General features: G+C 42.5%; 2 protein-coding genes across 10 annotated transcripts in view; one reads left to right on the forward strand and one right to left on the reverse strand.

Moving 5' to 3' along the window:
• Positions 1-57: 57 nt before the first annotated feature.
• On the reverse strand, positions 58-22,960 carry ZNF346 (zinc finger protein 346). Of its 6 annotated transcripts, XR_004691979.2 has the most exons (8): positions 22,855-22,955; positions 17,950-18,053; positions 17,760-17,855; positions 16,761-16,947; positions 16,119-16,355; positions 10,842-10,927; positions 4,481-4,574; positions 58-3,083 (listed from the first exon to the last, which is right to left on the reverse strand). XR_004691979.2 is itself a non-coding variant. In XM_035105835.2 (7 exons), the coding sequence occupies exons 1-7, from the start codon at positions 22,913-22,915 to the stop codon at positions 2,978-2,980; spliced, it is 843 nt and encodes a 280-aa protein (XP_034961726.1). In that variant the 5' UTR covers positions 22,916-22,960; the 3' UTR covers positions 58-2,977. The 6 variants fall into 6 exon arrangements, 5 of the variants coding, with proteins under 5 accessions (XP_034961726.1, XP_034961722.1, XP_034961719.1 ...); XM_035105835.2 differs by lacking the exon at positions 10,842-10,927 and having other exon boundaries at positions 16,803-16,947; positions 22,855-22,960; XM_035105831.2 differs by lacking the exon at positions 10,842-10,927 and having other exon boundaries at positions 16,119-16,352; positions 16,803-16,947.
• Positions 22,961-23,798: 838 nt separating this feature from the next.
• Positions 23,799-25,367, forward strand: part of UIMC1 (ubiquitin interaction motif containing 1) — an 82,964-nt gene continuing 81,395 nt past the window's right edge. For 3 of the 4 annotated variants that reach the window (XR_004691976.2, XR_009557129.1, XM_035105822.2), the window contains exon 1: positions 23,800-23,968. The gene's annotated coding sequence lies outside the window, so the exon portion shown is untranslated. Of the gene's footprint in view, positions 23,969-25,367 lie in introns of all 4 variants that reach the window. The other variant, XM_035105824.2, reaches the window with a different exon arrangement.

The following is a 25,367-nucleotide window of genomic DNA, read 5'->3' on the forward strand; positions in this document are numbered from 1 at the left end:
TGTATGTTGATACCCAGCTCCTAGGGTAAAAAACTTGACACAAACAGAAACAGAACATCTACTGTTAATATGAATAGAAAAAACAAAACTTTAATCTCTAGAATAAGGCGGAGTGTACCTGGCTAACCCAACCCAAATAATAGGCAAGAGACAAATGGAAATTCATGAATTTATCATGACGCTTCCATATCAGGCTGAGCCAACATAGTCATCATGTTAATGATGTAACAGAGTACTTACTCAGCTTTGGACTTGCCAAAATATCTGATCTTAGCAACTGTAACAGAATGCAATATACAACAGAAATCAAATTGTAAGGTTAGATCTGCATGGAGGCAAATCTCTTCTTGCCCAAATCTCTACTCTAGGCTGCGAAAGTTCATTGGGCAAGTCAAAGACTAAAATCCAAGTACAGCACAAGACATTGGAGAATGCCAAAACAGAAAAGTCAAAGGCAGGAAAAATATGAAGTTTAAAATAAAGGGTTAGGCACACATAGCTACTGTTTAAGTCAGAAGATACATTATTTGTCCCATCAATTATTTACAGAAAAGCTGCATAGCGTGTGCATGTGATAGAGCTTTTCACCACATGTTATAAGAGCAGAGCCTTATGCACAAGGTTACTTTAATATCTCCCCCTTAGTCAAGGTGTTTGATTGAGGCTAAATAAATAAAGCAATTTTAGGGACTTACAGGACAAACACTGCTCAGTCTGTTGGAAATGGGAGATGTATATCCAGGACACCTAGCCTCATCACTCTACCCCAGTTTATATATATATAATCATCTGTGCTCGTCCTGTGTTCTACATGTAGAGAATATCTCATACACAAAAACCTGACATTGGTGAAAAGAGAAAGATAAGCTTTTTATTGTAAGAAAGACTGCTTACTTGGGATGCGGTAATGAATCGTCAATGTAGGGAAGAGAAGAGGGAATGCAAGAAAATGCACCACTGGCATGGTCTGATGTGAACCTTACCCTGACTAACAATATTGCTGGGAAAGCACAGAGACGAAGACTCTCTTAAGTGTTCTAGGGTGGCACAGAGGGAGTACACAGACATATCCAAGAAGAGCTGCATGTACAGTAAGTGTAAATACAGGTAGCACTATTCACTCATTTCCATCGAAGCAATACTGCAGATGGAGGCACAGAGGCTATCAGAAAAGAGAGAACGAGAGTGTCTCCAGTCAATACCGTCCCCCACTCCTGGGGTCAGAGTAGAAAGGGGAGCAAAATCACAATGAAAGCCACCAGATAAGGTAGAGGACAGGACAGTCCATCTCCCATACCTAGGTTCAAAAAATAACTGCCACCTAGAAGATTAGGTCAGGAATGTAATGAAGAATGAGAGGGCCTATGATACACAGAATTAAAATGTCTACAGAGTATACTGGTTTGCTGCTAATTACGGGGCTCATGGGCTAAACAAACTTACAAGCAGGGATGACTCCAAAGCTGCAGTCAGTCGAGACTCAAGAGTACAAGGTGTCCAATTTTAATGAATGTCCATTTTGAGCAATAACACTGAAGCAATTAGGTAGGAAGGGAGAAGCACTAAGGAAAAAAGAGCCACATCCTGTTTAGAACACGAGTAGAAAAGCAGTTTTTTTACAGTAGGCTAGGCAAGAGACAAGTATCTCACATCTCTTGCCTTTATGCTTATGTGAGTGGGGTTGTTTTTACAAATAAGATTAGCATTTCAACTGATTGCTTTGGAAACAGGCCATATGGCAGACTTGAAACAAACTCAGATGTTAGGAGACTTCAAGCTTACCTTCTTATATCCATACAAGGGAAAAGGAAATGACCAAAATGCAAACTAATTTTATCTCTGTCCAAACAAAGCATAGTCAGTTTGCCTCAAGCAGCATTCCCAGCTGCTACCTATGTTTTCCGAGTCTCAGGAAGCAATCGGAAAGAATGTCTTGTCTCTGAGTAATGGTTTCACATGGATGGAAACTAGTTATTGGACTTGCAAAGTTCACAAGTGGAAGGCCCACAATGCTATGGAAAGCACTATTTTTCAGCGTAGAATTGCCTCGAAGTCAGACTATAGCTGCTTGTTCTCTCACCCTTGCTAAACCTTTGTACAAATTAATTAAAAAGCTTTAAGGTTCTGAAAAAGGACATTTTTAAAACCTTCCATCATACCAAAAAAAGATTTATGATGAACATTTAACACATCAGAAAGCTGTACATAGTGAGGCTCAAAAGTACAAGTTTCCACAAATATGCCAGGAACCGAGGGAGAAGTGCAGTTTTCTGGAGTTACTCCTTCTGCTTGCCTTTCTGAAGCAGATTATGCATACTACTAACAGAAACAGCTTTTTATTAAACGGATTACCAGATGTTCCAGAACCAACATCTGCAGAACTACAAAAAGGATGCAAATGGCATATTGGTGACCTAAGAAACTCTGCACACAAACTCAGTTAATTCAGAAAGGGGCACGACAAACACAGTGATGTAACACCCCATTTCTAGGCAAGGAGGAGATAATCAGTCTGTCCATCATGCCCATTCCACACCTCACATTTAACAAGCACCCCATAACCAAGAATTATGAACTTTCTTCCAAAAGTTGCTCTTCTCTGATTGGTAGTGGGTGTAGAACTCCCGTCTGCTTCTTCTGGGCAGAGGAAAATGATGGGCTCGAGATAGAACACTGGTAGGTGCCAAGTCTTACTTGTGCCAGACACAGCTCCTACTCATTCCCACCTCACCCATCAGCTGTTACAGCAAGAGATTACACAATGAAAACTATTCTAAAGGTCTTTGCAAATGCCAACTAGTATATCTGTCCCTTCTAGATCCTTTAGCCAATAGTTAGTTCTGAATCAGCTAAACTTGCACACTGCAGGATAGGAGGGTTTCATTCAGCCAGAGGAACAATAAAACCGTAGTGGGTTGATAAGCGATGTTCACTTTTGGGCCACCGGCAATCCAAAAAGAGCACAGGAGCTTCTTCTCTAGAGGTCTTGGCTAAAATAGCTGTAGCCATCAGGGCCCGTTGTCTCCTCTCTTGTGTACAGCTGCTTCTGGTATCGTGCTGTAACAGGTACTCCTCCTGGTATACTGTGGATTGAGACAGAGGTGGGACAGATTATTGAAAGCGCTTCAAAAATTATCACTGCAAAGTGTACAGGAAATGAACGTCTGCTTATTGTGGAATCTCAAGCTGGACAAATACCTTGCAAAATCCAGTTGTCTTGAAAAATCCCACTTCCATTCACCACAATAAAACACCCTGAAAGTGTGTGATGGGTGAGGATAGCAATCTGACAAGATCTACAGTTGTAGCATACAAAAATGGCCTCACCTGTAGATTTAACTTCATACCAATGGAAAAGAATTATAAATCTTCGGATGATTTCTGCTAAAAGTTAACAGGATTATATGCAACAAGGCAGCACTGTCCACTTTTGGCAGAATGTCTAACTTGCAGCACAGCCAGCCACAGCCCTAAAACTTGTTTGTCATGTAAATGCCATGTTCAGCACATTTGGCAAACAGAGTTTCCCCAGCAAGTTGAGTGCATCCACATGCGTGCACAGAGCATGTGCCACCACTAGGATATAGCATCACCCAAGTGATGAAAAGACCAATGCCACCACCAGGATATAGCATCACCCAAGTGCTTAACGTATGCCATACAGAAAAGGTCATTAGATTTCTTTGATGCCATACCCTGTGAGTCTTCATGTTTCATGGCAATTCCATGGTGCTTTGACTGGTCCCACAAAAACAAAAATAATAGAACAATCTGCAGATCTGTGCGTTAAAATGATATAGTCGAAAATATTTTCCCTTGCCAACACCCTACCCCACCCCCACGGTTCCAAAGACAGGCAAAACACCACATGACATGTTCTATGTAAAATATTTTGCTTTCTCCAAGAAAACCTGTTTGACAGCGACATATATCGGAGGGTGTTTTTTAAAAAAATTCTCTACAAACTTTATCAAAATTAAAAATGCTCAGGCAAAACAAAGCAAAAAACAAAACAGAACTTTGAGTAGTAGATGCTGGGTATGGTACCCAGGAACTTGATGTTAATGACCAGAATAACAAGAGAAGTCAAGAGGGCTGTTGACTCCTACTTGTCTGAAACACATCTATGGAGAGGCTACTAGGACAAGGCCCGAACCAAATAAGAGGTTACAGTTGCCAAATTGGCTTAATCGATTTGGTTCTGGCCAAGTGAAGGGGATCCACGCCAGACAGCATCATCTGGAAAATCTGCAATGTGTCATTTGACTCATAAACCTCTCTTTCCCCAAAATGCTTATTACCTTTGGTACATAAATAGCAACATAGACCTTTTACACATTAGAGCTGCCTGCAGATGAATCTGAATTTTGTTGTTGTTGTAAAAATCCAGACTATAAACCAGATGCGAGACAATGCTTCCTATTCAGTAGCGGGTTATACAATGTAGCTACTACAGACAGAAGAATATTTAAACACTTACTGGTTCTTGTGTTTGAAGCCGCTGATGTGAGCTTGGTACTGCTCTATGGAGTTCAGTACTATGTTACAGCTTTCACATGGATATCCCTTCCCAGCTGAAAGACAGGATTAAACAAGTGTGAGCACCAAATTCACTAAAGCAAACACCCCAATGTCAATTACCAAAGATGATGCTAGGAGTTCTAAGCCAGGGGAGAGGAACAGGATCCAGCCAAACAGCTGGATCAATAGTTACCCCATGTGTCACTTGACAGGTGGAAAGGGCTGCCCTATGGCAGGTCATCATGAGAGCAGGTGATGAAAATTCAAAGGAAAAAATTGAGGGACTCATGATTTCCACTGTTAGCCTAGCTTGAACTCAAGCTGGGCTGCAAGGGAAGATTCCTGCCAAAGCAGAGTTTGCAGAGATAGGCTCCACTCAGGAGTTGAGTGGAATCAGCCACAGCATGGTTTGCATTGGGCACCAAATATAAAAGGTGTCAATACAAGAATTGCTTATCAAGGAACAACCAGGAGTGCACATCTGTACCTACCCCACAACTGATGCTGTATATGATGTCAAGTGTGGGGCAGGTGGGCTTGATTTGGGGGAACCATGCTGGGCCTAATTAGACTCATGGTTCCAGAGCTTCCCCACCACTGCTCTAAGCACTGCTATCCAGCTCCTAGCTGCCACTTTTAAGTTGCACAGTAAAATGATCTCTCAGCACACAGGGAGCTTAATCAACATTTCCAAGAACATTCCTCTGACTCAGGGTCAATTACAGAAGATGTGGGAGATCCATGATTAGATCTCCAAATGGATCTATTTTTGCTGACAACTACTGAAGGGAGTTTCAAAATCAGAGTGGAGCACTGTTGTTGTTTAGCTGTTTAGTCGTGTCCGACTCTTCGTGACCCCATGGACCAGAGCACTCCTGTCTTCCACTGCCTCCGCAGCTTGGTCAAACTCATGTTCGTAGCTTCGAGAACACTGTCCAACCATCTCATCCTCTGTCGTCCCCTTCTCCTACTGCCCTCCATCTTTCCCAACATCAGGGTCTTTTCCAGGGAGTCTTCTCTTCTCATGAGGTGGCCAAAGTATCAGCTTCAGGATCTGTCCTTCCAGTAAGCACTCAGGGCTGATTTCCTTAAGAATGGATAGGTTTGATCTTCTTGCAGTCCACGGGCCTCTCAAGAGTCTCCTCCAGCACCAGCACCCTCCCACCATTTTTACTATCTTAAAAATGTTTCTGCCCCAGCTGCTATTTGCCCCACTGGGGAAAAATACACAGGTATATTTCACCCTGCACAGTAAACAGCAGCTGCTGCTGCAATACATGGGGTGGGTGGGTGTTAGATTTAAAAAACGACATGGAAAGGATTAGGCCTAACCCCCTGTTTTCCTAGGGCAACTGTTCCAATTATTTTTTTGGGGGGGGGCATTTAAAATAAAAAGAACCAGAACAGGGTGTGGTGGGAGGGAAGGAGGGAGAGGGGGGGGAGTTATTCCATTTGGCAAGCAATGCTTGCACTGATCGGCACAGTGTGATGCTGAATTCCACTTCAAGTGTCTTGGGGCACCTTAAATAACAACAAATTTAACACAGCACAAGCACTCTAGTTCTCAAATGCTTATGTCCTAATAAATGTTACCCTTTAAGGTGTCACAATACATTTTGTTGGTTTTGCTGCAACAGTTTCAAGTAAGTGCCCCTCTAGAAAAAGTAAAAACAGAAATATTGTACAGGAAGATCTGATCACCAAACTCCTGTTCTTCACAGGACTCCCACTACAATTTTATTCTCTGTATTTGTCCCTTTTGCTCTGGTGATTAAATTGTACCAGAAGAAAAGTAGAATACTTTAAAGCAAAGAAACAGAGTAAGACACAGTGTGTTCAATAACGCAGTAATATTCCGTTTTGTGATTCATCTGCTTCAGGTCGTCTATAGTTACTGGGGCTGCAATCCTAAACCAACTTGCATGGGACTAAGTCTCAAAGAACACACTGACACCCAATTCTGAGTAGATATGCATAGGACTGTACAGTTGAACCACCTTTTGTAAGTATGGTATATAATGTATTCAAGCTATGTTGGTGGATTTTCTTCAGTATAGTTCTCCAGTAAAGACACGTATGTCTGTTCTATCATCTAGGGGATTGGTATCAGTGAGAGGAAAATTTAAGAGGCAAGGAATACACCAGTGTCTTCATGCTAATACTGCATAAATATGGATGCCACGTTGCAGGAAACAATGAAAAATGGGTATATTATAATGGCAACTGTGCACTATGGAGAATTCCAAGGCTCAAAACATCTGCTTAGATGAGAAAAATGGTGTTAAGGCTACATTACAGAACGGTTCCTAACCGTGAAACTGGATCAGCCACTTGTAGAATCAATTTGGTTGGAAATGCAGATTGTAACCATCTGATGCCTCAGAATTCTCACTTGGGAAGCATATTAAAGTGTTCTTGCCTGTAACTACCATCTCCTTTGCTGCAACAGCCCCAACATTCTTTCATTGGGCTTTAATTATAAGAAATGCAGTTATGTAAGTAACTTGAACACTGTTGGAATATCTGTTCCCCAATGGTTAGGAAAAACAACTTTTTACACAGCAGTAGTAGGACATTTTTGAGTTCGTCCAGGCAAGGGTGGCCAATGAGGTGCCCTCCAGATGGTTCTTGGGCTACAGCTCTCCTCAACCCTAACCATTGACCATGCTGGCTGAGGCTAATGGATGGAAGGCATTCACTGGCAAAAGCCTAATCCCCTGCTGTAAACCCACCTCCATAGCACAAGTCTACCATGCTACCCCCTGTGTGGAATATGGGAGCCAAAATGGGCATCCACATGAGAGGAGGTGCAGAATGCATAGAGGCATAGTCGACAAGCGTGTGATGTGGCTACTTAATGCTGTATGACTATGAAATAGCAGACATTAGTCTTAGGCATCCTTTCACTTCCCCCAACTTATCTTAGCTGGAAATAGTTTTAAAGCAATTTCTGTGAATAATTTTCTCAGTTCTAATTTGCAAGCGTTGACAGTTTGGGAGTTCCAGATCTTAATAAAACTAACATTTTTGGGGCCTCTAACTTAACTCCCACCCGTTCCCATTTCAATGAATCAAATAAATCCAAACCAAGAAAATGAATTTTCTGTCTTTTCACTCAAGGATCATGAGAAATGTAAAATAAGGTTCCCTAGTCAGCTAGAAGGGGAGTCAATTTATCATAAACACAACAACACTAAAGGCTTACTCAAGGCCTATTTACCCAAACATTGTAAACAGCCTGATGAAAACTCTTCTCAAAAGGATTGAACATACTGTCATACCTTGGTTTAAGTACGCTTCGGTTTGAGTACTTTCAGTTTAAGTACTCCTCGGACCCGTCTGGAACGGATGAATCCACTTTCCATTACTGTACTTTCAATGGGAAAGTTCACTTCAGGTTAAGTTCGCTTCAGGTTAAGTATGGACTTCCAGAACCAATTATACTCATACTTCGGGTTAAGTACGTTTCAGGTTGAGTAATCCGTGGACCGTCTGGAAAGGATTAATCCACTTTCCATTACTTTCAATGGGAAAGTTCGCTTCAGGTTAAGTACGCTTCAGGTTAAGTACAGACTTCCGGAACCAATTGTGTACTTAAACCGAGGTACCACTGTACTATGGAGAATTCATGACACTGCTTCTGCACACTGGCTCACCGATCACACTGCTTTAGACTCAAGAGGAACATTCTCAGCAAGGAGAAACAAAATACATTAAAGGTTTCAACAAAAAGCAACACACATAAAACTTGAAATATCTTCCACCATTCAACGTTAATGACCCTGGGAGAAAAAGTCTTCCTATCCACTTTCCCTATACCATGCATAAATTATACACCTGTTATGCTCATTTCTCTCACACCATCATTTTTTCCAAGCTAAGAAACCTCAAATGTGATCCTTCCTAATAGGGGATTTTCTCATCCACCAGCATCATTCAGGATGCCTCTTTCTGCACCTTTTTCCAGATCTACAACATTTTTCCTGATGTGCAGTGACTACTACTGTAAACAGTATTTCAAGTGTGAAAACACCATAGACTTATATAAAAGCACTATGATACTTACATTTTTTTTACTTTTCAATTCATTTCCTAATGCTCCCCCACCACTGAATCAGTGTCCCCTCCCCCAGCAGCCAAACACCAAGAACAAAGGATTCATTCTGTATGTACTGGAATGTACATTAGCTGGAAGAATATTAGCCTATGAAAAAAATCTACTGATTTCTAAATGAACCAAAAAAAGGGCATGGGTACAACAATACTGTTGCAGAACTGTGAAACTTCACTGTCTTTAGATGGAGGAAGATTTGGGGTTTTAGTTGAATTTACTGAAATGACACGCACTTCTTATTCCTGCTATGTTGCATCACAGAAGTGAAGGTAATCAAATGATGATGATTGGTTTTATTTTGAAACGCCAAACCCCATTGAGGAGTTGGAAGTCAAAGTACTATGCCTTTCTGTATACCTTAAATTAAAAACTCATTCACACTATTTGTCTGTGGCTACTGTACGGCGATTCTCATCAACAGCCTTCTAGGCCTCCTGAAAACCTACACATATGGGTTGGGGGACACTCTGAATGCAGTGGGGAAAAGGGGTACTGCCTCTACCCACCCTTTCCTCCTTCAGCTCACCACACCACAGCCTACTACATTCAGGAGTGCTTACCAACAACTGACAATGGCTTTTCAGGGGGCTTAAAAGGCTGTCAGAGAGGGAAAGGGTGATTACTTTTCAACTATACCATTCTGCTGCCATTTCCCTGTAACCAAGCAACTGATACCAAGGTCTGCTTTTGAACTTCATTAACACTGAATAGTATTTTCACAGCCTTTATACATACAGGATATCTGTTTGCAAGAGGGCAGCAGATTTCCCACTTGCACAACAGGACTTCCTCTTTCTTTCTTCTTCCTGCATTCTCCCAAAAACTGCTCCAAAGGGTTGGGGGACCCCTCCAGAGCAGCTCTGAATGGTGCAGGGGCTTCCGAGGAAGGAAATAAGGGGGAAGCCTGTTCATATGATCTTGCATTGTAGTCATATTTGTATAGCATCTATAGTCATGTAGTCCAGCACTGGCTGGTTTGCTGGCTACAGCTCCTTTCAGACTGAGATGAGTTGCTTCCCAAATTCAAGATGGGATTATTGCAAAGCACTCTACATGGGGCTGCCCTTGAAGATGACTTGGAGACTTCAAGTGGGGTGGTGGCCTGGGAGAGGACGTTCTCTGTGATGCCCCATATGTTGTGGAGCTCCTGTCACACAGAGGGTACCATCATTATACAACTTTCAGCAAATGCTGAAGTCACTTTTGAAAAGTGAGATATATATTTTTTGGACCCACCTAACTTCTGTGAGTTTAAGTTGTTTTATACTCTTTTAAATATTGTGGTTTAATGTTGCAACCTGCACTGGGATGCTAGGGTGATGGGTTGGTAATTAATATCATTCATATCCTCTGCTATTTTTTCTTCTTCACTAAGGACGTTTTCTGCACTTTACCAATATTCTTTAAACTTTACACCAACTGTATACATTTAATACAGTCACATCAAACAAATGTTTGTTTCTTCTTGAATTCAGCATTTTTTTTATTTGTATGTTTCACTTCTCTGCCAAGCGAGAGGCCCCTATGTCAGCTAACAAGAGAAAACTGCAATGTAAGATATAATCACAAACAAGTTCCCCTAACCATTATCAACAGTAAAAAAAATCGAAGGTATCTGAAGAAGTGTGCATGCACACAAAAGCTCATACCAATAACAAACTTAGTTGGTCTCTAAGGTGCTACTAGAAGGAATTTTTAAATTTTGTTTTGACTACGGCAGACCAACACGGCTAGCTACCTGTAATTATCAATAGTTTATGCCTCCTTGGAACGGGAGTTCTAAGGAAGGAGCTCTACTTGAAAAATCCCTGCCTATAGTAGCCATCCATCTGGAGGCGGCATCTAGAACAGGACCTCTAATGAGCTCAGCTTGAGAAGTTTGTATGGTCTTTAAGATAGCTTGATCTAAGTCCTTTTAAAGCCCTGAAGGGGAAAACCAGGACAGATAGAATCCAGTGGATTTATTTATTTATAACTCTTCTAGTACTTCTGCTTGTTTCCAAACAAAGCAATTTTGAATTGGAGATCACATATCATTTGCTTTTTATAACATATTTATTTCTTTTCTCCACTGTCTTTTCTCTTTCACCACTTCTTCCATGCCCTATAACATTGCTGCTACTGTCTTATCATTTTAGCTATTTGTTGAAAATAGTATAACCTCTATCCATGTTTTTGTATATCTATTCCCCCCTGTGATTCTTACCAAGAGTATTTTTGTGCTCTCCTTCCATAGATAAGTTCCCTGGTCCTTGGTAAGATTTTGGTTCTGGGTTTCCCCCTGGGTTTGATCTATATTAAATAAAGGTTATTATTACTTTTCTATTTTTTAAAAAAATATTTAGATCTGCAACTTACCCTCTATGCATACATTGTTTTCTGTATTATCTGTTCTATATACTCTGCTGACCATGTTTCCCTCTTTCAAATATGCATTGCTTTATTTCCCCCCCTTCTTCAGGATGTGTTTGAGGATCTTGTTAGTTTGGCTGGATTTTGTAAAAGGACATTGGGCGATAGTCAACCTTGTGTCAGTGTTTCTTCTTCTCCTCCCTCCCACAGTCCCCTGTACTCCCCAATCTCCTCCAGAGGGTCCCCCTCCCTTTGGAAGAGATTCCTGGGATGTGCAGTGGCTGGAGAGGTAGGAGAAGTCCCATTTGCACAATTGGAAATCTGCCAGATGTCACCCATTTTTTTTTGCTTTTCATTCTTAACAATTTTTTTAAAAAAAACACCCTCAAAAATATCTCAGGATAGTGCACAATAAAAATATCAGCACAAATGTAGAATTACCAAACCTCTCCACTGTTCCAAATACCTTGATAAAGTTATATTTGTTTTATGACTGAGACAAAAGTTCTCATCTGAGAACACTGCCCCCATATTACAGGCATCAGGGAGCTAAAAGGGGGCAGGACTGGGGGGGGGGGATGAGATGAGCAAAGTTTAAGCTAGGTGGCAAAACTCAGTAATGTTCCTCCTGGTAATGCTAGCTACCTTTCAAAATCCCCAGAGCTGCTAGAATGAAAATATGCAATGATGAAACATCTTTCTGACAGGGGCACCTAAGGACTTGTCATCAATGACTTTTGCCCTCTATCTTCTAAAACATTACACCACCCACCCTTCTTCTTTATTCCTTGGTGATCGCTTGTGGCAGAGTAAGATTGCCTTCCATGAACATGGTCTTAACAGTGAGTCCGTATGGTAGCTTGCATATGGAGAGGCTATTCTAGTTCAGCCTTTTGGGTTTGCCTCACATTAAATTTATATACAGTGGTGCCTCGCTTAACGAATGCCCTGCTTAACGAAATTTCCGCTTAACGAAAGGATTTTTCGAGCGGAGGTTACCTCGCTAGACGAATGCGTTTTACAAAAAATTCGTCTAGCAAATCGTGGTTTCCCATAGGAATGCATTGAAATTCAATTAATGCGTTCCTATGGGCAAAAAAATATTCAATAAAAATTCAATGCATTCCTATGGGATTCGCTAGACGAATTTTTCGCTATAAGAAAAGACCCGTGGAACGAATTAATTTCATCTAGCGAGGCACCACTGTAATCTGCTTGTGTTCATTTGGATACCAAACCCTCCTTCTGCACTTCAGTTCTCTCTCCCCACTTTGCACCCTTTGCCCAACCGCTCCTCTCTGCACCTGCTATCTGCCAGGCATGTGAAAAGCACATTGGCACATTAAATATCCTGTTCCTAATCATTATGTTCCTATTCAGCCCTACTCTGTGCAAAGTTGTGCATGCAAGTCTATTTTGGGGCATGGAACTTATTCACGTCCAACTCTGTACAGAATCACACTACACATTATTAAAGTTGAAAGGCAGAAGCTGTTTTTAATTGGGAATTACTTTTTACTTGGGAATTACTTTCCCAATTAAATGAACTTAAAAATAAAGTTTCTGGCATATATATTCAGTATCCATCTCTAGGTGCTTATTCTGCAATCTTTAAGAGTGAACAATTTTTGTACATGTTCAAAACACACAGTTGAGAGTTCCACTTATTATGCCACTTTGTGTTAATTAACCTTAATACCATCACAATCTCTTTTTTTCAACAAAAGCTAATGCATAGCTAAGTCACTACTTGGAAAGAAATTCCTTGGATGCTTTGCACTGCGTATCATTGCTTGATACAAGCTGTAATAAAGGTTCCATTTCCTAATCCAGGGAGATATTGTGCAAACCTTAACGGGTTCTCATTGTTTTCTACAGATGTATATTTTGAATATTCAACTTTTTTTTCCAAATCAACCAACTGTGGCTTGACTTAAGTGATGTAATAAAACTTCAGCTACTTCAAATGGCTTTGAATTTGCCAATGCTTGCACCGTCATACTAATTTGTAGATGGCTCAAGCTTTGGGGTTGGAAAGCCCAGACTCATTTGTTAAACCATATGTTTCCAAGATGTTACTTATTTAAATTCCATAGTCTTAACTACCTTGCTGAGGCAATTTTGAAAATACATTAATTCCCTCCCATAGGTCAGCTTCATTTGATGGTTGTCAAATCCACAATGTATGCAAACATCTGCCCTAATAAAAGAGGCACTTTGAAAGATATTGTTTCTTCAGTGGCATTTTCCATATACCCTTTTCTACTGCTTCCTTTTAAATGTTCATAGCTGCTTATCTACAGTACATTAAGACAGATCCGGAAGGTTCCGGTTTCCGCCTGCAGGAATGGCGGACCTGTTTTCCATCTCTCTGACCTTCGTAAGGAATTTGGCGGTTGCTAGGGGAGTAAATGGCAACCCCCTACCCTCTCCGGGGGTTACGGAGAGGGGCCGCTGGCCCGCGATGCCCCCAGACCCACTCCGACTGTTTTTGGAGTGGGGGGAGCTTGGGCTGAGCACTTACGAGGGCCAGGACTCCCGGACGCTAATCTGCATGGCGGGGATTTCCATGGTTAAAGAAGATAATTAGGCTTAAATCTATGGACATACTTCAGAAGGAGGGGAAGAAGCGCTGTTTACTGCTGAGAAATTTATGCTGCTGAAAGGAGAGGAGTCAAAGATTGTACTGCATCTGGAAGAAGGATTGATGGGGACGGAGCGATAAGGGAAGCGAGTTTTTATTTTTATTTTTTCCTTCATATTGTTGCCTCGTACCTTCCCGGACGCGATGTCCTGGCTTGTTTGGAGTGAAAGAGAAGCAAAAGACTGTGTGAGTTGAACTTTATAACTGTTGTTACTGAGCATATTTTTTTAAAGATGTGGAGTTGCCGATGAGAAAAGCCTCCCCCTAGTCGGGCGGAAGGAGTTCTGGACGCGCTCGGAGGATTTATGAGTTGTGACGCACTTTAAATTGGAGCAGCGACCTGAAGCTAAGTTCAGCTATAGGGAAAGGAGATCCATTAATTTACCAAGAGTTTATGGTTTGATGTTTGGGTCTCCTGCCTGAAAAAGCTGTAAATTCTATAATGATCGTGAATCTTCATGGCTATGAGAGAAAGCGAAAGTGATTTGAGCTTTTTGAGATGGCGCTGCTTCGGGCTGCTTCGACGCAACAAGGAGCTCCATTAAGAAGATTTATGGGGAGGCTGGACTGATTAACTCACACAGGAGAAAGAACATCTGTGAAACTTTGTTTGATATTTATCTCAGCGGCTGGGAAACAATCGGATGAAAGTGGAAAACATCTATGTGACTGTAAGGGGAAGATCTGGATTATTATGAACTTGGAGGACGATTTGAACTTTAGAAAAAAGACGGCAGTGGACAGTTGCGAGGAATTCCCAATTTCTTGAAGCATGGGAACCCAAATAAAAAATTCAGACCTAAACTAGCATCTTGATAATCAAGCAAGGAGTTAAACCTGGCCTACATCTTACATGCTGATGTGGTATTCAACACAGGTGACCATGTTGGAAATGATCAGTGTAATAGCACTGTTTACTGCCATGGTTGATGTCTTCTATACTCTTTGTACTGAATATAAATGTGTTGTGAACACTATGTCATGTTGGGAGCTGGATTTTTATCCAAAGCCAAGGAGAAATGTTCTCTGCTGGATATGCTGCAGTACGTCTTCAGTATTTTGTTTGACCTACGGTATTGATTACAGCAGGCATCCCCAAACTGCGGCCCTCCAGCATAGCTGCCAAGTTATCCCTTTTTTTAAGGGAAATTCCCTTATGCTGAATAGGCTTCCTCGTGAGAAAAGGGAAAACTTGGCAGCTATGCCCTCCAGATGTTTTGGCCTACAACTCCCATGATCCCTAGCTAACAGGACCAGTGGTCAGGGATGATGGGAATTGTAGTCCAAAACATCTGGAGGGCCGAAGTTTGGGGGTGCCTGGATTACAGTGTAACTATTACAGAGCCACAGTGAAGCTTTGTCTCTCCCACCCACCATGCTCATGTAATTCAGAAAGTTTCCTTTTCAAAGTGTGTAGACCAGGCATAGGCAAATTCGGCCCTCCAGATGTTTTGGGACTACAACTCCCATCATCCCTGACCACTGGTCCTGTAAGCTAGGGGTGATGGGAGTTGTAGCCCCAAAACATCTAGAGGGCCAAGTTTGCCTATGCCTGGTGTAGACAGACTATTTAAAAAAACAAAACAAAACAAAGGGAGACAGAATACACTGTCAATTCTCTGCTCTCCATTCAATCCCACACCTCCAACTACCTGGTAATTCTGCTTGAATGCTTCAATATACGGTAACCTGAAGACAACTTCTCGTACTTTCTCAGAAGCCCTTATTTCCCCATTCACGTTCTTTTTCAACTGGCACTGTCACTGTCACCACTCACAGGCATAAACCGCTGCTTTTCTTTTCAACTTTTGCCCCCCAAAGTTGGTCCATTTCCAGGGCCGTCTCAAGTAGGTCGGGCGCCGTGGCGCCGAAATTGCTCCGGTGCCCCCGCCCTTGCAGTGCGCAGCATGGCTTCTGCGCGGCTTTGCCGCGCAGCGCCCCACCTACCAGCCCCGCGCCCCCTGGGACTACACCTAGAGCCGGGCCTGTCCATTTCCAAGTCATCTTGCTTTTCCCTTTCCAACACCAGAAAAATATGGGCCTTTCTCTTTGCCCTTTCAGCAAAAGCTCTTGCCCATAACTTGGTCATGCCTTGTTGTGACTCCTACATTTTTCTGTCTAGTCTTCCACTGTCTCACCTTCACTCAGCACTCTGCATTTTCCTCTCACCTTTCAAAGTTTCAACCACCTCCCTCTTTTCAAGTACACATGTGCAGCAGGAGGTTCTTCCTCGTGTTCAGGATTTTGTGGGGAGCTGGGAGTCTTTCCCACCCCAAACCAAGATTTTCCTACTACTTTTGCCTGTGCCCATCTGAAGGGATCGATTCAAGCCCATTCCCTCTACAGCTGGTATACCTAACGTAGTGAATTATCTGAGAGCTTGTTTTCCATGTAGGGCGTTTCCAACAGAAGGCGAGTTGTGGCTTTGCAAACCTTTACAACTCTTTACGCTCTTTATTCTGGAAAGTCTTGCTGTTAAAAACTCACCTGTTGAAGCTGCAGGTTCCTCGGGGCTTCTCCCATAGTGTGCCATTAGCTTAAGTTTGGTCTCCTGCTTTTTGTGTTTTTTGCCCACGTAGTGTTGTTTTGCCATCAGGGGATTATTGAATGTAGCATGGCAGAGACTGCAGAATTTGTCTGGGTCAGAAGTGTTTTGGTTCTCTTCATTAGAGGGCACAGTAGTGGGAGGAGGAATAGCTGGTTGTTTCTGAGCATGTACAGCTGCTGTAAAATCAACCCCGCAAAACATATGAAGAAAATCCAATCAGAAAAGTCACAATTTCATGTAATCAGAACAAGCATAATAATCTCAACTGTGCCAAAAAAATCCCACTTAGAATAATTATTTTCTAAATAAAAGATTTGGATGGGCTTACTGTGGGCATATACACCAATATTAGCTACCCAGTGATCAAAAATAACAAAGAAATATTTTGGTGTAAGGTTTGTTATGTCTATCTATCTCTGACCACCAGGGTCATCAAGAAAATTAATCACACCAGAATTCCAATTTTCAACTGGAAAACATGTTTTCTTGAACTCCCTCAGTGTCTGCCTCATTATCATATATGTGAAGCAGGGTTTACTCTTCTGTGTTTGTACAATAGATACCCAGGAGCCTATTCTGACCTGGACTTTTCAGCACAGCACCAGGAGACAATTCCTCTGTACCTTCTGCTTTAGGAGGTTGCTCCTTCATCTTCAGATTCTTGGCATGGGTCTTGCCTAGGTAATGGGAGTTAGCCACAACAGGTGACGAAAAGGTCATATTACAAATGGGGCAGCATTTGTTCCTGTCTTCTTCACTGCTGCCCTCCTGTTTGTAAGAAGGAATGAAAAAAAATTACTGGGGCTGCAGAATGAAAGTTCATCAGCAAAGTGTTCCAAGTTCAGTAACTGGAATTTCTTTTGTTCAGCTTCACCCTATCCTTTACTGAACACACTGAAAGAAGTAGTTACAGGTAGGTAGCCGTGTTGGTCTGAGTCGAAGCAAAATAAAAAAATTCCTTCAGTAGCACCTTAAAGACCAACTAAGTTTATATTTTGGTATGAGCTTTCGTGTGCATGCACACTGGTGTATCTGAAGAAGTGTGCATGCACACGAAAGCTCATACCAAAATATAAACTTAGTTGGTCTTTAAGGTGCTACTGAAGGAATTTTTTTATTTTACACTGAAAGAAGCTAGAGAAGACTATTAAAGCTATTCAAGACATGTTATGTAGCAAGATACAATTGCCATTCAGTTAGTAGTTTTGTAACTACAAACAGAATTCTTAATAGTGTGCCAAGGCTGAATTCTACTTTTCAAATAAATTTAGTATGAAATGAGCTTATTATAAGTAGAGTGTATAACCATTTTATTCCCAATGGTTTTTGAAAGAGTTATCTCCTTGCACTCAGCTTCTTCATTTTTCCGTGTACAGGAACATACAATAAGGTGGGCAAAGTTTAAATGTGCATTTGCCCAAGCAGAATAATGCATAGATTGTTCTTGCAAACAGTGCCTGATCTTCAAAATCCTCTCTGGTGCATTATTCCACAACCCAAGAAATGCTATTTGCCAAACTTTCTAGTGCATTAAATTTTTAAACTTGTTGTCCTTGGATTACTGGCCTGACTGGCATTACCTGCTTTGTATCCAGCTTTATTTTCTTGCTTGAGCAGACCTCCTCTTCACCATGGATAGCCAGGTATCGACGAACTTTGTTGGCATGTTTCTTACTCTGAAGGAAACAGCATAGAAGAACAAGATAACCATCTCAGGAACCCCACACACTCAGGGCAAATTTCAGTAACTGCCTGTAGATTTAAGCATACCTGATAATGAGCGAGCTTCTGAGACTCGGAGATGAGCACTGCACTACACACTTTACAATGGGCATCCGTGAAGATGTGGCTGTTCTCTCTGATCATACGATCCACTGCAAAAAGCAAGCACACCAATATTAAAAACGAAACAATACAGGAAACTTTGCCAAGGGCCCAGCTATCACCTCTTAGGGGTTTTGCCAGCATCACCCAAGTGTTCGCACCAACTTTGAACACTGGTTAAATAAAGGTCTTGTGGCAGATAATGACAATTCTAATTCCCCAATCAGGGAGACATACCAGTAATTTAAAACATGTAAATACATTAAGGCAGTTTTTTCTCCTTGTCCCACATTCAAATAAGGGTGAAAATGCACATGAGGTGGAAGTCATCCAGTAATAACACAGCAAAGAATGAGATGTCTACTGTTTCTTTGATATGCTGCATTGCATACTTTCCATCAGGGATGAAGTATAGGATTGAGCGATTTCCACAATGCTACATAAAGGACAGGCTAACAGTAAGGAATCATGCAAAGGCAGAAGTAACTCTACTGTTAAGTGACATGCCAGTAGTCCGCTGCAGAATAAAACCGTTTCCAACAACTGCAATTAATGATTTACCATGGAAATAATGTTGTTTAAGTCAGCACAGAACACTACACTACACAGAAAGGCTCGATATTTCTTCCTACCATTGATCCATGCCCAATTTTAAGTACAATGCCAATGCTTCCATTAGTCTTCAGCTAAACAGTCAATTGGCTAATGGGTCTTTCATTTAGAGACACACAGAATGTCAGCAATTGTTTTCCATTTCCAAAGTTGCAATGCTTAGCGCCTCAACAGTGTCAAGATGATAAGTATCACTTTGTGGTCAACAGCTTGGTCAGCTTGGTGTGCATGTATTCAGGTCTCTTAGGCAATGATCTTACAAGCAAGAAGTTGCTATTTACACACTGATTAAGAGGCAGACTGGAAATATACAAATGTGAGGGTAGAAAATCTTCACAGCTGTGATTGATTTGCAATTGTCTTCAAAACACATCCCTTACATTCACTTTACAAACTCCTCAGAATCATTATATTGACATGACAAAGTGCATTTCAAATACTGCCATTAGGCACATTGGGGAAGAAAATCTATTTTTGTTTTAATGACCCAGTACAGTTTAGTATCATCAGCAAACTTGGCCACCCCAATGCTCACTCTTAACTCTAGATTGTTTAACAAGTTAAAAAGCACAAGTCCTTGTAGGACTCCACTTTCTACATCTCTCCATTTGGAGAGCTGTCCATTTATTCCTATTCTTTGCTTCCTGCAACATAACCAATTCCTGATCCACTAGACGAGCTATCCTCTTATTCCTTGACTTATGCAGGACTCTTTGATGAAGTACTTTGCCAAAAGCTTTTTGAAAATCCAAGTATACTATGTTAACTGGATCATCTCTATCCATATGCTTGTTGACACTCTCAAATAACTCTAATAGGTTTGTGAGACAGGCCTTGCCCTTGCAGAAGCCATGCTGGCTCTGCTTCAGTAAGGCTTGCTCTTCTATATGCTTGGTTATTTCAACAAGTTTCCCCAGTACAGACATTAAGCTTTACTGCTCTGTAATTTCCCAGATTCCCCCCTCACAGGTTCCTTTTTCAAAATTGTTGTTACATTGGCTACTTTCCAGTCCTTGGGTGTGAAGGACAAGCTGCATGTTTTTGTTAGAAGATCAGCAACTTCACATATGAGTTCTTTGAGAACGCTCAGGTGGCTGCCATCTGGACCCGGCAATTCCTCAGTTCTTATTTTGTCTATTAGGCCTCTCATCACCACCATCTGCTTCATCTATACATCCCAGATAAAAATCATATATCCTCAATGATTTCCAGGCCATTCTGCACAATCATAGAGGCTGCAGCAGAGGGAGAGAAGGGAAGCATAACTATTTTAGCAACTCCGCTGAGAGACCAGCTCCTTTTGTGTCTTTTAGACTGTAAGTCTGAAGGCAAAGATTTTTTAAAAATACTAATTTAGAAGTCACTTTGGGACTCTGTTAGGCTGAAGTATGTGGTGAAAATGCTGTAAATTACTAAAAAAAATGAAAGGGAAAACTTGGTATCAAATAGGCTATCCTTAGGAAGGTTAGTGACAGAAGACTTGTGGCACCTTTGCTGAATCCACAAGTGCATTTAATCTCTTTCTCATTATTTGTATATACAGAACTTAAATAAGTTTATTCCACCACCACCCCATCTCACACACAAGTATACAACTCTTACGTCTTGAGGAACCAAGTAAAAAAATTACTGTACTACAAAATTAGCGTCATCTCCTAAAGTAACACTCTTAGTCTAAACTCACATATTTTATATACTGTAATCTAGGTTAATATCATTCCAACAAGCAGTTAGTGATGCTTTTATCTTGAATTTACGCTGTAAGAAATACCTTACTTGCTGAGGCAGTCGAAAGTTAGAGCTGATTTAATAAAACATAGACAACTTGTAATAGTTGACTCTCAGCATACTATCTAGCATTACTTAGAGTCGACATCCAATATTTCTCTCGGGGGAAAAAATGGGGAAAAAATTGTCCAGTAGCACCTGAAAGACCAACTAAGTTTGTTCTGGGTATAAGCTTTCGTGTGCATGCACACTTCTTCAGATACACTGAAACAGAACTCACCAGACCCTTCTATATAGTGGGAGGATGGTGTGGGAGGGTAGTAGGAGATGGGTGATTGACTCAATGGGTATGGTAAACCAGTGACTAGTTACAGGTAGGTAGCCATGTTGGTCTGCCGTAGTCGAAAAAAAATAAAAAAAATTCCTTCCAGTAGCACCTTAGAGACCAGCTAATTTTGTTTTTGGTATTAGCTTTCGTGTGCATGCACACTTCTTCAAATACACTGAAACAGAAGTTGACGACTGTTAATGATTGCAATTAGTCCTACAGGAAAAAGCAAGGAATAGTATGCAGATGACCAAAAATTGCTTTAGCATGTGTGATGAGACAAGAATCCAATATCTCTATTCAGACCAGGTCTCTCCATATTTTTCAGTTTAGTAATAAGTTGTAATTCAGTTTAGTAATGATTAAATATGATAATTGCTAACAGCACAAAGTATTTTCTGTAGCCTAGTGACATACGGTGGCTTAACAAGAAACATCAAACTTTAAACAGAACTGTACTCACTACACATTTCTACCAAAAGGTTCACAACTGGACATGGTAACCACTGAACAAAGTTGATAGGGGGAGGGGAGCTTTGAGCACATTATAAACAGTAGTTTTCCAGTAACAGCTGGGCAGAAACTCCTGTTTCACCTTTCTTACAGTAAACAAAATGCTTCTAAAAATTAAAGCAATTGTGATGAGAGTAAGACTGCTGCCCTAAGACCACCACATTGCATTAAATATATATCTGTACAGCTATTTAAAAAGAAGCTGACCGGGGGCTGGGGGAATGCTCCAGTGAGACTTGCATTTAAGGAAATGGATCTATTAAAATACAAAACCAGCATCGAAAGCAGGGATAGGGATCCTGTGGCCCTCCTGATGTTGTTGGATTCCATCTCCCATCATACCTGACCATTGGCCAAGTTGACTGGGGCTGATGGAAGTTGGAAGTACAACAACATTTGGAAGGACACAGATTTTTGAGTCCTGTCCAAGGCAGTACAGTATAACGTAACAGAAGAATGTTTGCAAGCAGAATATTTGCACAGTCCATAATCTGGCAAACCTACGTGTCATTGTATGACAAAGATTCAGAAAGCACAGGATTAGGATTTTAGTGTGAGGAAACACACCCAACCCACATGTTCATCACCCCCATTCCATATCCTTTTTTTTCTATTCTCATGCCTTCCTGTTATTTCCCCAACATTTTCAATTTCTTGCAAATTGTCTACCTTTACTATGACCACAGAACACATATTGCACAGGTTGTAGACCAGCAGACAGTAATGCTGCAGTAAATCAAGAGTTCTCTGCAGTACTCTCGGTACTCGCTCATCCTAGGTTCATCCACCCCCCCCCCCACATCTCAACAAGAATATTTTGCTTCTATTCATAAATTTTATTGTGCTGACCGGGAACTGCATGCACATCAATAACTGAAACGTATGGTACAGAACTTGGACACTGTAAAGTTTGTAGTTTCTTTAAGACACCACTCTGGAAGTTTAAGGAAGAAAGGAGAGTATGTATTTTCTACCCATTACGAGGATAGAAATCTAATCCCATTCGTAAAAAAAACAAGCCAAGGGGATTTAGGAAATCACAGCCACACATTCTGTATATGTACCATAATCTGTGAATCCTACACTGTCCCATAAAGCAGATATGAAAGTTCACTTCCCTCATCAAATAGAAGAGCAAGGAACAAACGGAATATGAGGGGACAGAGAAGTCAGATCTAAAGCCACTCTAACGAGGATTTCACTAGCAGGGGGAGGATGACATATTCTTCTACACCCGCTCAATAAGCAAGAAGATCAAACACTGAAGCCTTGAGGCAGTTTAAGCGATGGCTAGACCTGAATATGTAAGATACAAGCTTTTGTGGGACCTAGCCTACAAAATCTTACATTTTGTGAGTGTGTGTATATTAAAAACCAGGATCGATAGGAATTGGAAGCTTCAGGCTGCGAAACTAGCAGCGGAGGACTTCTTGGAGGTGGCGGAAAGAACGCAGAGTTAAAGGTTCGCTCGCTCCGCCTCCGTGGGTCAAAAGAATCGGTAGCCACTGGCAGCCACACGCGGGTCGAGTTGGGGAGAAGAGAGGCCAACAGGCCCCACCCACCACGCTCCTGATGCAGCGCAGTAAAGCAGAGCCGGGCGAGGCAGAGTAAGGAGGAGGCAAACCCCCGCCTCCCTCAGAAGGAAGATGACAGAAGCGCCCCCGCCTCACCTGCCTCCTTCCCCACCGGTAAGGCTGAAGCGTCCCCGTTGCTATCCGCTTCGTCCGCCATCTTATCCCCGCGTCGCCGCCCCCGAGGTACCCGCCTTCCCCCGGACCTCTCGTGGATCCCGCGAGATGCTCCGCTCTCCAAGACACGTATCGCGAGATCTCTCCCCCCCCCCCCGCAGCCCGGGAACCGAAAAGATCGGGAATCGCGAGGAGAATCGAACGCCCTCGCGATATTTGGTTTGCACGTGTTCGAAGCGGCCTCTCCTTGGGCGTCCATTTCTCTTGAGGACACAGGGGAGCAGGGAGCGGTTGCTGTGGGGATGGAGCCTGGCGGCATGGCCGCTGTCGTGAGGAGGCGCCGACGCAGGCGAAACACTTGCACGCATCCCCCCCCCCACCTGGGCATGCTGCAAAACGCCTCCAACTGGTGTGTGTGTTTATGGGCCCACACATTTCTATGATGTCGCATTTACACACCTCATTTCTGTGCACAAGAGAGTAGCAGCTCTGTTAAAAGCACACACCCCTCTCTTGGGTAGGGGAACATGGTAGGCGACTAATAATTACGCTACGGCCGAATGCGGCTACAGGACATGCGTGTTCTTATATGGAGAGCCCCCTCGCGGAAAACCCGATTTCAATCCGGTTGGGGGGAAACAAAAGGCAGAGCCCCCAGAGGGCGACTGGAAAGGCCGCGCCTGCAGGAAACCACAGGTGAGGGTCGAGCGAGATGACCCTTAGAAGCCGAAAGGGCTTCTGTGTCGGCCGGCGGCGCTGATCCTATCCAGGCCCGGGGAGAAGCCCGCTTGCCCGACGCTGAGCCGCCTTCACCCAGGATGACACCGAAGGACTGGGCTGTGGGACGGCGCGAGAAGAACAGCTCCCGTGACCCCCCCAAGCCCCGCCCTTCCCTTCAAGCGAGGCCGCCGACTATTTCCATTTTAGCTCCGGGAAGTGAAGTTATTGGCGCCAGCTTGAGTGCGGGCAAAATATCCGCTGCCGAGCACCCGTCACTCCCAGCAAGGGGCAGTGGAGCCGCCGACTTGCCTCTGCTGCTGCGCTGGTGGGAGGAGAGGGCGGGGCAGTGGCCCAGTTTGGGGAGGTGCCGGCCCCGGTGAGTAGCCTTGTCCGTCCGTCTGCCTGTCTCCCTCCCTCCCTCCGTGGGGCACGTAGGACCCTTTTCATGCTTCCCCTGTGGGGGCTCTTCACCCCCCCCCCCAATCGCAGGGTCGCCCCATGGATCTAGCAACCTCTTCGCAGGGAGTCTTGGTGGTTGGGTGGCGCTTCGTTGCGACCTTAGTGGTCTAAACCCACCCCCTCCGTCTAAAGTAGGGGAGGATTCAGTAGGACCCGGGCTGGCCTGGCCGCCTACTTTTTTAACAGCCGTTTAATATGCAGAAATAGTGATGGGACGCTTTTTATGGCTTGAAGATGCCCACCAAGCTGGCAGAGCTTCCGGAGCCCTTTCAAAAGTTTGCAACCTTAGAGTGAAATCTGACAAAAAGTTCGTTCTCTCTACAAAGGCCCTGTCTCTCTACAGGAGACCTGCCTGCTCTGATTATCTTTTGCAGGGTTTTTTATGTGTCTCTTTTCAGTTCTCTTCTCCTCTGTTTAGTTTATGCACTCCTCTAGAAGTACCTTCTACCTCAGGTTCTTGATCTTGGAGAATGCAGAACTTTTAAAAAGATTGCTTATGTCCGCAGCCTTGCAGATTAGTTCTGTTTGTACTTGATAACAGCATTCCTCAGAACAGGTGAGGTTACAGGGAACCGGGCAGAGGGCCTTTTTGGTAGTTGTGCCCGCTCTGTGGAATGCTCTCCCAGCAGATGTCAAACAGCTATGTGATTTTTAAAAGACATCTGAAGTTCAGGGAAATTTTTGTGTGTGATGTTGTATGGTGGTTTTACTCTTTTTTGTTGGGAGCCACCCATAATGCCTGGGGCAACCCAGTCAGATGGGCAGCATATAAATAATAAATTATTATTAATAATAATATTCCCTTTAAAGAAACAAATCTGCCAGTGACAAAATACCAATAAAGCTTTCTGTGTTTCCTGCCCTGCCCTGCCCCTGCAATTCTTTGGCCATAATTATATTCTCATTTCCTTCTTAGTTTAGATTTGATTCCATGCTTTTTGTGCCTTTCCAGTTCTGGGTTATAAAGCTCTCTCATTTTATTTTTTTAAATGAAAGTCTTGTCTAGTTTGCTCATCTGCTTATAGTATCACATAACGGGGTTAGTAAAGCATGTCTGTGCAGAAGGGGGGGAGACACAGAGTAACATGGCTGTCTTCTAACAAGAAACAGTATTCTGTAGCAAAGCACCCCACATCTATACAGGTACTTTTACCATGGGAACTGGAAAAAGAGCAGAGGAATGGAGTTGGGGCAGCTTTTAGGTTTGCAACCTGTATTCAAACAAAAGAATGATTGGTTTTGAAGTAATTTTAGCATAAGCCCCCCCTTTAAACATGGAACATTCTTATTTTGGTCAGAATTAAATATAAGGAATT

Source organism: Zootoca vivipara, chromosome 2, assembly GCF_963506605.1.
Source record: "Zootoca vivipara chromosome 2, rZooViv1.1, whole genome shotgun sequence".
In the NCBI taxonomy this organism is placed as follows: domain Eukaryota; kingdom Metazoa; phylum Chordata; class Lepidosauria; order Squamata; family Lacertidae; genus Zootoca; species Zootoca vivipara.

Excerpts from the sequence above, each read along its gene's own strand:
- ZNF346 (XM_035105828.2), bottom strand. The coding sequence starts at position 22,915 with ATGGCGGACGAAGCGGATAGCAACGGGGACGCTTCAGCCTTACCGGTG. Across the intron at positions 18,054-22,854 it reads ACCGGTGGGGAAGGAGGCAG|TGGATCGTATGATCAGAGAG; the intron begins GTGAGGCGGGGG and ends TGCTTTTTGCAG. Across the intron at positions 3,084-4,480 it reads GGCTTCAAACACAAGAACCA|TATACCAGGAGGAGTACCTG; the intron begins GTAAGTGTTTAA and ends CTCAATCCACAG.